This window comes from Lepisosteus oculatus, chromosome 4 (genome assembly GCF_040954835.1).
Source record: "Lepisosteus oculatus isolate fLepOcu1 chromosome 4, fLepOcu1.hap2, whole genome shotgun sequence".
Taxonomy (NCBI): Eukaryota; Metazoa; Chordata; class Actinopteri; order Semionotiformes; family Lepisosteidae; genus Lepisosteus; species Lepisosteus oculatus.
Genome location: NC_090699.1, coordinates 20362663 through 20380314, shown reverse-complemented (window position 1 = coordinate 20380314; position 17652 = coordinate 20362663). Strand labels below are relative to the sequence as shown.

General features: G+C 39.7%; 2 protein-coding genes across 9 annotated transcripts in view; both read left to right on the top strand.

The window, feature by feature from the left end:
• Window positions 1-7209, top strand: part of myofl (myoferlin like) — a 50636-nt gene extending 43427 nt beyond the window's left edge. For all 6 annotated transcript variants that reach the window (XM_015346400.2, XM_069188920.1, XM_069188921.1 and 3 more), the window contains 11 exons: window positions 530-700; window positions 785-933; window positions 1498-1637; window positions 1747-1835; window positions 1936-2031; window positions 2392-2533; window positions 2770-2869; window positions 3033-3226; window positions 4669-4778; window positions 4878-5025; window positions 6417-7209. In XM_015346400.2, the coding sequence (XP_015201886.2) occupies window positions 530-700; window positions 785-933; window positions 1498-1637; window positions 1747-1835; window positions 1936-2031; window positions 2392-2533; window positions 2770-2869; window positions 3033-3226; window positions 4669-4778; window positions 4878-5025; window positions 6417-6455 (1378 nt within the window). In that variant the 3' untranslated portion in view covers window positions 6456-7209. The remainder of the gene's footprint in view (window positions 1-529; window positions 701-784; window positions 934-1497; window positions 1638-1746; window positions 1836-1935; window positions 2032-2391; window positions 2534-2769; window positions 2870-3032; window positions 3227-4668; window positions 4779-4877; window positions 5026-6416) is intronic.
• Window positions 7210-8952: 1743 nt separating this feature from the next.
• parga (poly (ADP-ribose) glycohydrolase a) overlaps window positions 8953-17652 on the top strand; it is a 54312-nt gene continuing 45612 nt past the window's right edge. Inside the window, exons 1-7 of one of the 3 annotated variants that reach the window (XM_015346418.2) lie at window positions 8953-9101; window positions 9596-9756; window positions 11036-11099; window positions 12467-13306; window positions 15930-16110; window positions 16354-16476; window positions 17139-17222. In XM_015346418.2, the coding sequence (XP_015201904.1) occupies window positions 9597-9756; window positions 11036-11099; window positions 12467-13306; window positions 15930-16110; window positions 16354-16476; window positions 17139-17222 (1452 nt within the window). In that variant the 5' untranslated portion in view covers window positions 8953-9101; window position 9596. Of the gene's footprint in view, window positions 9344-9595; window positions 9757-11035; window positions 11100-12466; window positions 13307-15929; window positions 16111-16353; window positions 16477-17138; window positions 17223-17652 lie in introns of all 3 variants that reach the window. The other 2 variants (XM_069188919.1, XM_015346417.2) reach the window with 2 other exon arrangements.

Below are 17652 nucleotides of genomic sequence, written 5' to 3'. Positions count from 1 at the left end.
TAGATGAGCTTGCTGAGTTTCTGTTTTACATACGTCAGTAGAACTGCTGAGTTGAGTTCTAAGGCTCAAGTCAGCCTGGTGCCAGCCCTGGATGGCTACTGTACTGCGTGCTTTCTAGGTTTCTTAAAAGCAGAAGCACGTGAAGAGCTGGGAAAGTCTGTAAAATGGATCGAATTAGGCTAATTGGTTCAAGTAGATTATTAAAAACTAAGCTGGAATGAATCAGGACTGGAATCGGGCAGCCTGGCTTAACAGAATTGTAGTTTTTTTGCTAATATCTAATTTGTAATGGAACTGCACTACAGAAATTGTATTGGCACAAGCTGCCCTGTGCTATTATAACACCAGCATAAAGGAAAAGTTTTAGGAAAAAATAGCTAAAACTCCAGTTAGACAAGTCGGAGAGAGTGCGTACTCCAGAGCAGTAGAGCTCATGGATGAATACCACGCTTGCAGGGACAGTTATTAATTGATAAATACAGATAACTTCATAAATATATGCAATTGAAAACTCTTGTTTTTCCTGCAGAATGTTTGAAATGACCTGCTTCATTCCTCAAGACAAAGACCTGAAAATCTCCATTTACGACTATGACATGCTGACCCGCGACGAGAAGGTTGGGGAGACGGTAATCGATCTGGAGAATCGGTTCCTGTCACGGTTCAGTGCCCATTGTGGATTGCCGCAGTCGTACTGTGTGTGCGTACTTCTTCACTTTGTAGTACTTTGTACTGAAAGACCCGATTTGAAGGTTTTAATGCTGGCATCCGTATTCCTCTGCAGTTCTGGCATCAACCAGTGGCGGGATCAGCTGAAGCCCTCTCAGATTCTGCAGAATCTCGCCAGGCTGAAGGGCATCCCTCCCCACGTAACCTTGGATAATGGCACCTCCTTGACTTTTGGAGGGCGCGAGTACAACCTGGCAGACTTTGGTAAGCTCTCCCCTTTCGTCTACACGCTTGTGAGAGTTCACTCACCTTCTGCTCCTTAACCTGTTTCTCAGTTTTCTGTTTCAGCATTTGAACCTCTTTAGAGATTCACTGCACTGTTTCTGTGCCCAGTGTGTATGAGTGTGTTTAGACAACTTTTTGATTTTAATTGATTATGCAATTATCAAAAACATTTATTTAGTGACTATTATATGTCCTAATGAACCTCATGTTCAGTTTTTCTTGATCAAATTCAGGTAGGTTGAGCAACAAAAAAGTGACAAATCTTAACTTCTGAGCAAATAAAAACAGACCTTGACAACGTGATGATGTGTTTTCTCAGTCCAAATTTTATATTTTGGCAGTAGACATTTATTCAATCCAAATACACTTCACTGCTCTTCTAGAATGTAGTTTTGAAGTACAGTACCTTATATCACTGATTAAAATCTAGAAAAAATAGATGCAGGAATTTGAGAATGTCCAAAGGAAGCATTTGCCCTCGTTTTGTCATCTCAAAATGTTAATTTTTTAGGTGATTTCTTTGGGTTTTTGCTCTTTGTACAGAGGCCAACAAAATGATCCACCAGCACCTGGGCCCACCTGCTGAGAGGCTGGCTCTGCACGTGCTCAGAACTCAAGGCCTGGTGCCTGAACATGTGGAGACCAGGACCCTGTACAGCAGCTTCCAGCCCACCCTGTCCCAGGTCCGCAGGGCTTGTGCGTCGGGGAACCGGCTCTTTTCTCAGAATTTCAACAGCCTTTTGGGGTTTAAGATTCCATTTAATGTGATTTCCCCCCCCCCCCTTCGTTTAGGGGAAGCTTCAGATGTGGGTTGATGTGTTCCCTAAAAGCTTGGGACTCCCTGGACCCCCTGTTGACGTCACTCCTCGCAAAGCTAAGAAGTACAAACTCCTTTTGAGTTCCCCAATTGTTTTTGGGCCAAATTCGAAGATGACTGCACATAGATAAACCAAATTTCCATTTTTTTTCCCTTCCTCAAAGGTATGTTCTGCGTGTCATCATTTGGAACACCACTGATGTCACTTTGGATGAGACCAGCATCACTGGAGAACACATGAGTGACATCTACGTGAAAGGGTAAGGGAATCCAAGACTAAAGAAAACCAAGTGGTGCACTTCTTTTCACACTTTCACCACTCATCCTTTCTCAAAGAGAAGCATCTGGAAATGCTCTAATCTTAAATCAATATTAATGCCTCATGGAATATTCACTTCAGTTAATTGAGCTGGAAATTCAGGAAACATTTAATTGGAAAAATAAGGGGTTTTACACAACCTGCTGTGGTCAGTGGTGTTTGTGAATTTCCTTATGCTATTATATGAAGGAATAAAATCTACTTAGTCCAGTTCTGTGAAAATTCAATAACCTGATTAAGTGCCCAGGGTGTCCTATGTAATCGATTTTAAACCCTAGGTAAACTTCTTATTCTTCTTCAGGTGGATGCCGGGCATGGAGGAGGGTAAGCAGAAGACTGATGTCCACTACCGATCCCTGGATGGGGATGGTAATTTCAACTGGAGATTTGTGTATGACTTTGAATATCTGCCCGCTGAGCAGCTCTGTCTTGTTTCCAGAAAGGTGAGTTTGTGGAGCACCTGCCCGTACTCTGCTTTTGGTTTGTGCAGAAAGGTGATTGGAAGTAAATTTAAAAACAAAAAGGGGTAATCTACAAATTAAAACCATTATAATTTTCACCTTCTAAAATCTGTACCAATAGATGCGTTGCATTCTTTTTGCAAAATTCATCTAAATCTCAAAACTTATCCCAGGAAATCGGAGTACTCTTATTACTATCTTCTCTTTCTTTTAATCAGGAGCATTTCTGGAGTCTTGACAAGACTGAGTTCAGGACACCACCCAAGTTAATTATCCAGATATGGGACAATGATAAATTCTCACTAGATGACTACTTGGGTGAGCAGTTCTGAATTCTTACCTTTGTCTTGTTATATTTTGATGTGAATAGTGAATTTGTCTGACACCCAAATGTACTCTTACTTGCCGTGCGTTAAACGGACAGATAAGGCATTTTGCTCTTTTGAGAGGAAAATGTTTTTTTTTTCTCCTGTGATAATAGGTACTGTGGAACTGGATTTGCATCGCTTAATATCTCCTGCCAAAACTCCTGAGAAATGCAGCTTGAATATGATCCCAGAAATCGGAGGCTCAACTCCGCCCAAAGCGCTACATGCTTGTTCGCTCTTCGATCAGAAATCTGTGAGGGGCTGGTGGCCTTGCATGATGGAGGAAAATGGGAAAAAAGTGCTTGGTGTAAGTATGAAACCTTATAATAATAATAATAATAATTGCTTACACTTATATAGCGCTTTTCTGGACACTCCACTTAAGGCGCTTTACAGGTAATGGGGACTCACCCTCCACCACCACCAATGTGCAGCATCCACCTGGATGATGCAACGGCAGCCATGGTGCGCCAGAACGCTCACCACACATCAGCTATCAGTGGGGAGGAGAGCAGAGTGATGAAGCCAATTTATAGAGGGGGATTGTTAGGAGGCCATGATTGATAAAGGCCGATGGGGAAATTTGGCCGGGGTGCCAGGGTACGTGTTATGTTATAACACATATGTTATGTGTTATCCAACACACTGGGGTTTGTTTGCTCAGGAAATGAGACTGATATCTTGCTGGTAGAGAAGGCCTGGGACAATGTTGTCAATTCTGAAAGCACTGCAGTACTCTTTTCACTCCAGTGATGGCTGCATAAGCACTAAATCATCTCATTAGAGTGAGTGTTGATTGGGTGAAGAGACCATATAACATATTGGAAGTCAATGCCTTTGTTTGAGAGACCTCAGATGGGATTGCTTACTCACAGTGGAGGCATGGAGAACAGTATGCTAGCTGTTGTGTGCAAGACACCAATCAGTGGGGAGATCCAAGTGTGCTAGCCTGAGCAGGAGCGTCTCGTCCCTGGGAACCTGACTGTACCATGGAATGTTAGTCAATCACTAGCTGCCCCTCCTGCAGGCTCAACCTGATGCGACACTATTTGAGCAGGACAGCACACATCTTTGTTTTGCTTGTCTAACAAGTTTTCTCACCGGATGAAAATGTCACAGTTGTGCTGTTGATAATAATAATAATAATAATAATAATAATAATAATATTATATTACTTTATTAACCCTTTACAATTTCTTGCATTAGGAATTTGTCTTTTTGCAAACCCCAGCTTGCTCTCCATGAGACACACAGACAGGGAGAGAAGCTTGGGGTCAGAGCGCAGGGTCAGCCATTGTACAGCGCCCCTGGAGCAGTTCGGGTTAGGGGCCCAGCGGAGGAGGATTCCTCTGCTGGCTGCGGGATTTGAACCGGCAACCTTCCAGCCACAGGCACAGATCCTTTGCCACAGAGCCACCACTCCACCCGCTTTGATATCCTATTTCACTTGAGTCCCATTGCATAGCATCTAGGACTCAACCTATGACAAGGCCCATTCTTGTCCAGGCTCTAAGAGAGCAATAGGACAAAATCTCATTAGACATCTTCTCTCCCCTGATGCAAAGCATATATCACAAATGTTTTAATTCCATTGACAGCCACACGGTGTGCTAGCCTGTGACTGTCACAGCACCCCCTTGTTGATGACTGATGTTAATCTGCATGGAGGTCTAGTTCCGAGATGAAATGATTTGTAGACTCTGAGCATCCATGTCATCGTGGTGTTGTCTGGTGTGCTTTTGTTCTCAGGGTAAGGTTGAAATGACCCTGGAAATCCTGGCTGAGAAGGAGGCTGAGGAAAGGCCAGCTGGGAAGGGGAGGGAAGAGCCGAACATGAACCCGAAGCTTGATCCTCCGAAGTAAGACGGATTCATGGGTTCATCCTGTTTTATAATCCCACCACTCGCCTGGAAGCGATATCCCATTAAAATGTACTTTCTTTTTTTTTTTGGTAATAGTCGCCCTGAAACATCCTTCTTCTGGTTCACAAATCCGTGCAAGACCATGAAGTTCATAGTGTGGCGCAGATTTAAGTGGATCTTCATTGGAATCATTATTCTTTTAATTGTGCTGCTATTCTTTGGAATACTCCTGTATTCATTGCCGGTAAGTGCCAGCTTGGCTTTCGTGCACAGCGGTGATTAAATGTATTTTGGGGGTTTGATTGCTTGGGGTGACTTCTGTGTGGACTTTATCCTCATATCTACATGGATCATTTTTTCTGGTGCAACAGTTCCTTCAGACGTTTAAGGTGGGCTGGCAAGGTTAATTGGGGACTTTGAATTTCCCTGTACATGTGAAATCCCTGGATGCCTGTGCTCCATGCTTCTTGCCTGATTCCTGACTAGTAACAAGTGGCTTGATGATGACTGAAATCAGTTTTTCCCCATCCAATCAAGATTAGCAATTTAAGCAGCAGCAAACAAAATTAGAAAATTTAAGAATCAGAAATTGTAACGTAGTCACCTGGAAGGTAAATTGTGATCGGAAACCGCAATGTTGATATATATATATTTTTATATCATAACTCTTTATTGGTTTCCATGCACCTGATTGCACCTCCAACTTCGCCATCCTGTTTACTTCTCTACCCAAAGCCTGATTGATTCCATCTCATAGTGGGCTAGTTAAAAATTTGGCTTTAATATTTCCGCCATGTGGGCAGCATGTGCCATACCCATGTGCAAAAGAAGTCGTACATCCTCAATGGGTAAAATGGCAGGATAAAATGAGGGGTGGTCAGTCTCCATCTTTGTTTCCAATCCCTTTTCATTTAAAACTGAATATTTTCCCCCTGTGAGTAGAGAAGGCTTGAATGCAGAAAACATTTGGTTAGATTTGTTTGATGACATTTCCTCTTCCAACACGATTTCCATCACAGGAAAATTGAGTTTCACTGGTAGCAGTGCATCAGTGCTGTCGGTCACATTTTTAGTCCTTATTACACAGATTGAAAAAAACGTTATTCTTAAGATCTCTGCTTAGTGATATCTTAATAGAACATGATTCCACAAAAGCCAAACCTTCACGATATACTGTATATGAATTGTTACTTCAGTATTGGAATTTGTCAGAATTTCACAAAGCTGAAGGGGTGACCAATATGTCTTTACAAGTACAGGTTCTTGGTGGGGAAGATGGAACCAAATTCATAATCTTTATTACATTTACTAAAGAATAATGCCAGACAAAGCATCATATGACTTTCAAAGATACCTTTCTGCTCATCACATGTCCAGGACTGTCCATTTACTGTACTAGCTAGTCTGATCTGGCCCAATGCACCCTGGAGAGGCTGAGTCTGCTACACAGCAGTATCCAGACGTCTGACCTGAGGTCATGTCTGGAAAACCGCTGTTAACCTTTAGTCCTTTGAAGCAGACACTTTTACACTGGGAAGAAAAGTAATTTCTGCTGCTTGTTAAAAACGGTGTGTGTGACGTCATGAAATTTGTTCTCCTTTTAACATTTTCCACTCTACCCCCTTTTTTTTCCAGAACTACATCTCAATGAAAATTGTGAAACCTCTTTCATAAAGGGCAAAAGAGGAATCTGTTCCATTTGAACCATCAAAAGGGTCCACAATGGAAGATGAAATGCTTGGCTGCACTATTGGGCTTCTGTGGACTGCAGACTGTGGCATTTTGTGGCCTGTTTCTGTGTATTTACAGGGTTACCTAATCCTTGTTTTAACTTTTGTAGCTATAATTTTTGAGAAGCAATTCAGTTAAATCACTGTAATTGACCATTGTATAAGGTTTTTCACTTTCTTTTCCTTCACATTATATGACACACAAAATATAATAGTCACTTTTTATGTTGCACTTTAACAGTTTGCAGTTAATTTACCATATGATGTACTGGTTCCACTAATGAAAAGCTGTCTTCTGAATGTCTGGTGTTGTCTTTTAGGACCTTGTAATAGCTACAAAATAGTAAAATGTGGCCACACTTTTTCACTGCCACAGATGCATACTGTATAATAAGACAATGGAAGGGAAGGAATGAACTGTTAAGTCTTTGAGAAGCACAACATTTCTGAAGCTGGTGTCTTTAAGATTCTAATCAGATTTTTAAAAAATAAATTACAAAATAGTGGCTACTTACACCCTTCAAAAATCAAGGTTATAGGTTTCATATGTATCACACTTGTCATACACAGTATATGGATAAATTGTAAGACTTGTCTATGTATGGATTTGTTAAACCATATACTCTTTATACGTTATGATGATTTTAAAAGGGAAGATGTTAAATATGTGCAATTTAATAAAGGAACAATTTATTACATTGCTTTTCTGATCCATTATTTTATATAATTTCTTGTAGTCTGGTTATTGGAATTGCATTTCAATGGAGAATCTTCGCATAAAGGTCCCTAAAGTAAAAGTGTTTTTAAAAAAAAATCAAATGTGAATTACATTTTAACATTCATTGGAGCATAAGGGTGAACCATGCAAGAAGATTCTATTGCTACAATAAGACTGAATTGAAACGTATGGTAACTTTTGATATTGCCAAACACGATACAGTACCAGACAATCAAACGTTCTATTGACTTGGAAAAAAAAGACATTCATAGTTTTGAGATACTGTATAAAGTTTGTCCTGGAGGTAAGAGATTCATCATGAGTGTAAGATGCACACATTTGTGGACCGTATTCCGGGGACACACCTTATTCTTACAAATGCATTAACTACTGTAGGTTGTTGGAATGTGCAGTTTAATCCTAAAACATGTGTGGACTCGAAACACTCCATCATGTAGATGTGCAGGAAATGAACAAGACAAACTTCTAAACAATTGGGAACAGGAGACGACTAATAAAATGCCATAAACTGAAATGATCGAAGATTAGTACCAGTATGAAGAGAAGTTCTACTTAACATGTAGCTCTAGCAGCCTGCTCCATTGCAGGTTTATGTTCTACTGCATCTTTATTATTTAATCCATAATTAAATGGATTAAACTAAAAAGATCAGTGTAGCAATTGAGTAAAGATACAGTACCACATAGAAAATAATTAAATGATTTGCTAGTACTTGTTCCCAGTTTCATTGCATGTGAACCCTTATTTTCTTAAATTAAAAAGATAGGTGATAATTTGTCATGAAGACCTAATTGACTGTGTGAAGTGTGTTTCAATCTTCATGAAAAGGCTAAAGGGCTGAAATGTTGAGGACCAACATTCTTTTGTCTGGTGCAGTTTCTCACTTCTGTCTAAACAGTTGTATAGTAGGATTGCTGGTGCATAATGATTGCCATACATCACCCAGTGGGTACTGGACTTCAAGGGTGGGTGCAGCGTTTCCCCTTTTCCATGTACCTCGCTCACTTTTAATAGCTACTTAGTCCAGTGAGATGTCAGTGTTGGCTAGAGTCTAACCTCTAAGACCACAAGTGCAAGGCCTGGATTTGTTGCAGGGCTCATGCACACATACTGTAGGAGTCGATCTCGAGATGTCGAAGTAACGCTGTCTAGGTTGTCCTCGGACTGTGGCAGGAAACCCTCATGAGATCACGAGAAGACCCTGCGAACTGCACAGCAGGTACAGTAGGTACCAGGTCAGTTTTGAATCCTGCACCCAGGAGCTGTGTGTGAGGCAGCAGCCCTAACGGTCACCAGCATTTCACCCCACCCTGAGATCTTGCAGCCCTGCATGTACAGAAGGGGACCCACTTCGCAAATGAATGTCATAAATGATTTTACAACATGTGAAATCTAGCAAATAACATCAGAATAATGACCGTTTTGGGGAAAGAGTATAAATGTCAGGATACAAAAAGTATATAGAAAAACTTGCACTGAGACTCCGAATGTTCTGTTCATACAGTAATTCTTGTCATTTAAAACTTCCGCAGAACCATCTTGCCCGGGTTGACTGAATCAGCGGAACTGTACTGTCAGAACACTGCCGTCACTTACGTCTCAGTAATCAGCACGACATTAAATTCATTTTCGACAAGGTTGCTAGGAGATCCGTTTTTGAGTCCGCCCCTTTACGAAATCTCGGAGTATGATAGGTCTGCACACCCTTGCCGTTAAGTAAAGTTGTTGTGGAAAGGGGGTTGTAGTATTGAGTACCAAAATACTGAATATTTTAAGAAGTTCGAAATTAGATTGACATATACTGTATGTACGCTGTGTAGGGGATTTCACATCTGTAGCATTGTCTTCCAGGTGCTTTTTGTATATATTTTTTCTTAAAATTGAATTGACAGTATAATGCCTACAATATATATCTGTAGCAAGATGCAAGATTTGAAAATCTAGGTAACTACTGTATGTATTTTGCGTATGGCTACAAAAACAGTACTGGGCTACATACAAAGATGGAGAAAAGCGGGTGTCCGTTGTTGTTCTTTTAAGTCTCATAGGACGTACTGCCAAAAGGACGTCACGCTTCTAACTAAATTCCTATTGTAAGTACAGCTTTTTATAAGGGATTTTTTATGTTTAAATCATAACCGGTTGTCTTAACTGGTAAAACCCGTTTAGGTCAGGCTGTTCTACACATTATTTGAATTCCAGTTTCTGTCGTAAACCCTATAAAGTCGCACAAGGCAGGAGCAACACTAGAGGAGGCGGAGACTGTTCAGTTTAATACGCTTTATTTTACGAATTGTGCGTTTTCTCCATTTCCCTATATAACCTTATTTCTTTCTCTTCTTAAGCATGACCACGTTGTCTGACTGTGAGCCCTCAAGAAAGAGACTGAGGCTGGAAGTTAACATCACCTCCACTTCTACTAAACCGACCACGCTGCTCACAGCCAGACGGATATTGAACAAAGAGATTACCCTAGGCCCTTCCTCGTCTGGCCAGCAAATAAGAGGTCTTTGATTGTTCTTTTTCCTCTGTTCCGTAGCACACGGCCATCAGCCGCCTGTCAAAGAAATCGAAAGTTTGACAAAACCCTTTAATTTGCATGTCTTATTTTAGCTGAAGTGTATCTTAAGATCTAACTCAGTTGTGACGGAGTTAGGTAGATGTTCCAAAACGAAGGGCAAATGTGTCTGATAAGGAATGTATTGAATGTTACTTGGAATAACATTTGAGCACTGAACCATTAGGCATAACAGACAAATGGCAAAACAACAGAGGTTCTTTTGAGTTGAAATAAGTACACTTTTTATTGGACTTGAAAATCCAATTACTTTGACAGCTGTTTGTAAATATTTACAACATGTTAGTAATTGTATATAGAACGCTACCTGTCTCACAAATGTCTTTCAGATATTTCAAGGAACAAATTGAGTAAATTGTGTTCTGTTATTTTTTTAACTTTATTCATCTGTTTTATTTGAATAGATGACCAGATTCCATAAATATCCGTCATTAAATATGAACAGATTATGTTAAGGTAAAAATTACAGTTTGGCGCAATGGTTAGCATTGTTGCCTCATGGCACTGGGGCCCTGTGTTTCCGTGTTGTATTTATAAACATGCTGGTAGGCTTGTTGGCTCCTGGGGAAATCGGCCCTGCTGTGATTGTGTGTGCCCTGCGGTGGACTGGTGTGCCGGCCAGGGTGTATCAGGCTTTGCGCCTGTTACTTGCTGGGATGGGTTCTGGCTCCCCCACTGCCATACAGTGGATAAAATGATGAATAAATGAATGAAGGGATAAATGTTGCATTCAACGAATTTTACATTCAGTATATATCTCCCAGAATAAAGCAGACTGCTAAGAGGAATTTCGTAGCACAGTACTGTATGAAGCACCAAACTTTAAGTTCAGTAACATGTACATGATCATTAGAAGTAAGTCTTGAACTGAGTGGAGTGGAATTCTAGGTGCATGAAATGAAACATCTTTTTCCAGCGTAGCTTTGCAGCAAGCTTTGTAAGAAGAATTAGCTTTGTAGACATTGGACTGTTCTTTAGAAATCAGACAGTATGAAGGTCCCAGTCCAATTTGTTAACAATTCATATGAAAAACAGACTATCCATTATCCTAATGGCTTTAGTTTTGTCATACCATTGCTCATGGTATTTTATTTTATCTTCTGTTAACGGTTTGTTTACATGTGTATATATATAATTAATTGTTGCTTGACAGTAAAATGCAACATATACATGATTTAAAACAGCTGTTATTCTTTTATTAATGCAGATAAGCAGAAAATTGCCCATGCTTACCCTGTTAGAATAAAGGACGTGACAATGGACACAGAAAAGTAAGCAATTTTTAAATGTATGTTTTAATGTGATTTTCTTGAAGGAAAAATAATAAATTCCATGAGTTTAACAACTTCTTCTTATTCATAATGAAAGCTTTGACTGAAATCAGTGTCTTTTTTGGATTTTGCTATACAAGTAATAAAATATAGAGGTAAAAACCTATATAGAGTCAGCTCACTTCACTTCACATTAAATGGTGAAAAAAAGGACTCAGGGCCACAGTTGTAACTTTTAAGGGAATTTGTTCAGGACCAAGAAAACAAAATGCAAAATATTCAAGAATGTGTCGGTATCTGGAACAGGCTTCCAGCCAGGTGGTTGAGGTAAAAATTCTGAGCTCCTTAAGAAGTTTTAGATGATCATGTTTTTATCTGAAGCCACTTGTATTTGCACCCGTTTATACAACTGGGTGTTTTACAGAAGCAATTTTGAGTGACATACCTCGCTCCAGTCTAGAACACCATTGTCCTAAATGAGATTTAAAACCAAAACCTTCCCTTAATGACTCCAGAACCTCAGGGATTGCTCTATGCTGCTACTCAGATACTGAACGATCACGATTGGCTGAGGAAAGCATTTTTAATGTGTGCTAATTTTATTAAGTGGGGAAACACAACAACATAAAGCCCTGTACTGTATCTAATTCAGTTATGTTTGTAATTCCACATTGTTAGTTTCATAAAGTGCATTGTGTAACTTACTCTTTTTGTTAGTGTTATTAACATCTGTGTATATATCCAGGGAAATATATCTTCCCTTCACCAATTCTTCAGCCTCACTAGTGGCTATTTTTAGATATCCTTAAAAAAAATCTAAACCTCAGTGAGATTTTTTTTTACTTGTTGTATAAAGGTCATTCCCTACCTCAGTTAATGTACTCCTTGTCATTAAGATTGTTTTTTGATATTTTTCTGATTACACCTTGAAAAAATAAACCTAAGTAGTTTTGGCATCAATTGCAGCTGTAAGATAAGATCACATTATTGGCCATATATAGTTTCTTGGATTAGGAATTTGTCTTTTTGCATACCTATCCCAACTGCTCTCCATGAGACACACAGACAGGGAGTGAAGCTTGGGGTCACTCTGCAGGGTCAGCCATTTATACAACACCCCTAGAGCAGTTGGGGTTAAGGGCCTTGCTCAGGGGCCCAGCAGAGTAGGATTCCTCTGCCGGCCGCGGGATACGAACCAGCAACCTTCCAGCCACAGGCACAGATCCTTAGCCACAGAGCCACCATACCGCCCCATCTAGGAGCAGATAGTGATTGACAGTATTTTATTTCATTTTTACTGTTTTTTTAGTTGTTTTTGTAATCTTTGTATCATTGTGTCAATCTTTGTGTCATTTGTTTTTTCCCAGACTTGTGAGCTGTAAGGGACTAGAGAAGACTATGATGGCATCCTGTACTGCAAGTGGGAAAGAAAGTGTACAGCTCAGACCTCAGCCCAATGAAAACATGTTAAGCTCAACTAAAAATGAAACTCTGGGAGAGAAAGGCAAGGAGAAGATGGACTCCTTCAAGACCACTACTTATTTGGAAGGTGTTAATTTACAGTCAGTGGGTATCCAGGAAATGTGTACTCCAACGAGTAGTTCTACCACTAGAATGAAAGCTACCTGTCAAGAAAGTTCAGCTAGTTGTGAGCAAAAGTCTCAGAAGCCTGGCACACTTGATGACTGGTTCATCAAGCCAGGATCAAAAGCGACAGCTCAGAGAGCCGAGCTCAGCGCCGCCCCCACTCCCGAAGAACAGCCGCAGAGCGGAGAAGACTGTGGTCGGCAGGATGTGGAGATGGTGAGTCCCGAGAGTCCATCAGGCAAAGCCTTCCAACCTGAAGACGCTGAAGACGAGGGGCGGCCTTGCAGAGCGAGCGAATCCTGGGGCACTGTAGCGGGCGATGCTCGCGCTTCGGCTACGGGCAGACGAGCACCCGGCGCCAAGCCTTTGTCTCATCCCGGTGCCGGGGCTCGCGATGAAGAGCCGCTCCTGCCCAGTGACACCAGAGATGCCGGGAGTTCGGATGGCATCGCTTTGGAGGTTAAGGAGGACAGGAAGAACAGCGCTCCAATGGACACCGGTGATCCCGACAAGCCCGAGTCGCCCGGCCCCTCTTCGGCCGTGCCCAAGGGCTCAGTGAAACGGGATTCCAAAATCACTGACTTTTTCCAAAAAACAAACCCGGAAACGTCACCTCCAAGGTACGTTTTGTGTTTGTTCATGAAATCTCAAGAACTCTCCTCATCTTTTTGAGAGAATAATATATGTCGGCCTACTGTTCTAGAGGTGGCATGCCTGCTTTCGATAGACTAATAACACTTTATTGGATTTTTATATTGATGGTGCGGTGGGTCAGGGCTCAGGTGTTCACGTATGTCAATGTAAGGTAAGATAAGATCACTTTATTAGCCACATACAATTTCTTGCATTAGGAATTAGTCTTTTCGCATACCCCAGCTTGCTCTCCATGAGACACAGACACACAGACAGGGAGAGAAGCCTGGGGTCAGAGCTCAGGGTCTGCCATTGTACACCGCCCCTGGAGCAGTTGGGGTTAAGGGCCTTGTCAGGGGCCCAACGGAGTGGGAATGTGGGAGTGTTATTGTATTCTCTTTAATAGCTCAAGATTCATGGGGGACTGGTTATTCTTTTTGTCCTGCCCGATTTTATTTTTCTATTTAGAGACTGAAAAGTCAACTGAAGTTGAAAATGTGGAATAAAGTAATCACAGCAGTGACAATCACAAGTCATCCTTATCAAACTATTATAAAATTAGCTGTCCTTCCTGCTGTCAGTAATCTTTTAACTGAACTATATGAGTGCATTTAGCGACGGAAGTTCATAGTTCTGTCGTGTTTTCATTACGTGCTTTAAACCTCTACATTCACCTCTGACATTACAGTTCTGATACATCCTGTAGATTTCTTGTGCAACTTGCTAATAATAAGTTTCATTTTGACTCACTTATATTTCGTTGCAAATACACAAAATATTTTTATTTTTATCATGTTTTTGTGTAGAACATGATAGAATGTCCACCTGTATAATTATATTAATTTATTTCCATACGTGTACGTATAGTAGTATTGTAGTATTATTTTTACATATTTAAACCAGCTGAGCTTAATGACTTTATAATTTGGAGAAATAGAAACCAAAAGTAAGTTAGGTGTCACAGGGAGGGGAACAGACTCTATGTGAGTTCCTACTCAGAACATCTACTTGTACTGTGTACTCAGAACGTCTACTTGTACTGCGTCTACTTGTACTACTTGTACTGTGTAGACAGAGAAGATCAGGGAAAGGGAACTCTAGATGGATTCTAAAAATACAACAAATACGATAAGTTTTCTAAAAGAAATTACGTTTCTCATTACAACTGCTGTTGCTATTGTGATTGTTGCTTTTGTGATGAAGGTCTGTACATTGATTTATTTGAAGCACCTCTCTATGCTGAACCCATTGAAGGAGTTTATGTAGAGTTTCTAAACACATTTTACATTTGTCTTTTGTTCTGAACAAGTTACTGTTTCCATGTGTATGGTTTATTATTTTTCACCTGATGCAGAGACATCAGAAAGGTCTTTGACTCGCATTTCTTTCTTTTCTTACCATCTTGGTATTACTTTAGATACAATTCTTTTGTTCTTGCTTGTTATTTATAAATGCTACAAGATCTGCATATTTCTAAGACAGAAAAGATTTTAAAAGTACATCTCAAGAAGTAGTAGTCTATATGAATTTGTGAAAGTTCAAGTAGGGAGCTGTTCCCTGTATTCTTTCTATCTAAAGAGTTGTGAAATAATTTTTTAGTTACTATCTACAGAAATGTTCCATGTTTTGTCTTTTTTGGGTCAGGGCACCTGTTGTTTTTACATTGATGTTTGCCTTGTGTGAAAAGAACAGCACTGGGAGAAATAGTTTACTTCATATGGTTTTGTATAGGTAGTCGTTTTGCACAAAAAATTGAATAGTGAACCCACACGTATATTTTAGCTTTTGTAGTTCCTCAAATACATGCCTTCCTTTCTAGAGGAATGCTTTGAGCTGAGTAGCGAAGGATCTGTGCTCCCAAGAAGATCTGTCAGGGAGCTACCTAGATCTCAAGAAATATGGATACAGAAGTGTTAATTGCTTGCAGACCTGTTAGCTTATAGCTGCCATAGGGGCTTAATTATAATAATGTAATTTATTAACAATAACTTATTATATACCTGTGTGATAGTTTTAAAACTCTTTGTACTGCCTTTTCCTGGGAGAGTAACATGTCATTTAACATTGTATCTATATCTTTACATTCTTTTTCTAATACAGGTCATATTTCAGCAGTAGAATAGTGGGGTACTACAGTAGGTTCATCAAGATATGTGATAGTCAACAAGAACAATACAGTATGCTTTGTAGAAAGAGTGCATATTTGTGTGCATTGTATTCTTGTTCGTTACTTCCAGCTATTACAAAGAGGAATAATAAAATGAAACAGGCTGTTCTATAAATAAAGTTAAACTGCTGGTATTGTGCTGTATAATTAACAGATGAAAAGCAAACTCTTTGGTGCAGCTGTTGCATTACTCACCACACACAGGAAAAACTATTGGGACAAAGAGAAATCCTTTTCAAACACTCCTAAAGGCGAATATCCACTGAAGTGGAGATCACTATTGTAAGTGGATTAAGCTTTACTTTGCAAAGCAATGTAACGACCATGGTTGTGTCTGTTCCTTTTAATATTTAGCTTTCTCAAAAGAAAATGTTCTTGGATTTTTCTTGCTCTCGGGACTTGTGTTAACATCGGTGTACTTGTTTCCCTTTGTCTTTATTCAGTGTGCCATCCCAAGGTGATGTCAAAGATGGGAGGCTCCGCAGGATGCCACACCACAAGGGAACACCCCCTCCCGGCACGACCTGGCTCGGGACGCCCATCGAGGAGCTGCGGAGGATGCCCACATGTGGCGCACAGCTACCACCCCTCAAAGCATCGACAAGCCATACAGTTATGATAAGAGTAAGAGGCCGTGCTCTGATTAGCGCACACTGTTCTCACTGAATTCAGAACTGAGAGAACGCTTCGTTCTCTGCTTCATTAACTGGCATGTTTCTACTTAGAGGTCTCTCATCCCCATATTAACCAGGCCCAGTCTACCTGCCTTCTGAGATCTGGCAAAGTGTGGCAAAGCTGGATGGTGGTGAAACATAACACCCAGAAATGTGCTTTTGTCTAACATTGCTTTTCTGTGGGTTTTGACAGACAGACTTACTCAGAGAAGGAGAGGTTCCTGTCCCTTATCCATCAAAGTATAAGGATGCGTGGGATGACACTTCAGTAAAGATGCCCTATTCAGAAAAGAACCTGTATCCTGTGGAAAATGAGGTAATGCACACTAGGTGGTGCTGTATCTCCTCTTCTAGACACTACATGAGAAGTTTTGTGTAAAAAATAATTTGTAAAAATAAATGTGTACAAATTAATTTGTATTTTTTTTTATTTGTAAGTGTTTTATTAGCATTTGTAATTATAATTTGCAAAAGATCTTGAATCTTTATGTGCAGGATATAGTCAGTCAGCTCTCATTAGGGCAGCTTGTTTTGATGTCTGTTGAGATTTTTTCCTCTTGTTCACAGATTGAGTTGTATTTCCAACAAATAGACATGTTAAAATGGAGTGCAGTTTTTATGCTATGTAGTATCAGTGATATTAGAATCGATAATCCCTAGTGATGTAACTCTGAATTAATTGAATATCTGCAAGAACCAAAATAATAATGTTAAAAAAATAAATGTTAAGTTTATAATAACTAGTTGAGTAAAGTATCTCCTTGCTGAATCTGCAGTCCCATCCGTAGCCAGGGGAGTTACTGCCAGACCAGAGCAAGAACTCAGTTAAGAGAGGCTTTTAATATTTTAAGAACTGAAAAATTAAAATTATTCTAAATTCACTCATTCTGAGCATCAGAAGCCTTTTTTTAAGTGCAGTATTAGCACCTGGTATTAGTGGTTATGAGTAATTGGCAAATGTTTTTGATCCCTTTACAGGATGGAAGCTCTGGGCTGCAGAGTAGATGGAAGCTGATAATTTTAGCCTTGGAGGGCAGATTTAGTAGCTCACTTGATGTAAAGGTAATGAAGCTTGCACATCTTGTAGTTTTAAATGGAATGTATTTTTTTGTATATATTTCTTTTATTTAAATAGTTGTAATCCATTCTTAAATGTTAATTAGCTCTTATTATTATATCTCCACACATACAGTATAAATGTAAGGTAGTATAAAAAAGCTCATGAAGATTCGGTTACTAACTTATAAAAGTTTAAACAGTTAAATAAGAGTGGCATACCAATAATATACTGTATGATTGTCGTGAAAAGTTTTAAGTCCTCTTTATTGCAGTCAGTTGCACTTATATTGCAGTGAAATACACAACTATGTAATAATAATTGATAATTAATGTTTTAATATATTGCTATTTTTAAAATATTGATATTTAATTCTTGGTCTAGAACCTGTTTTAGGTTGAGGTTTATGAATTACATAGTTTTAAACTTTAAAAT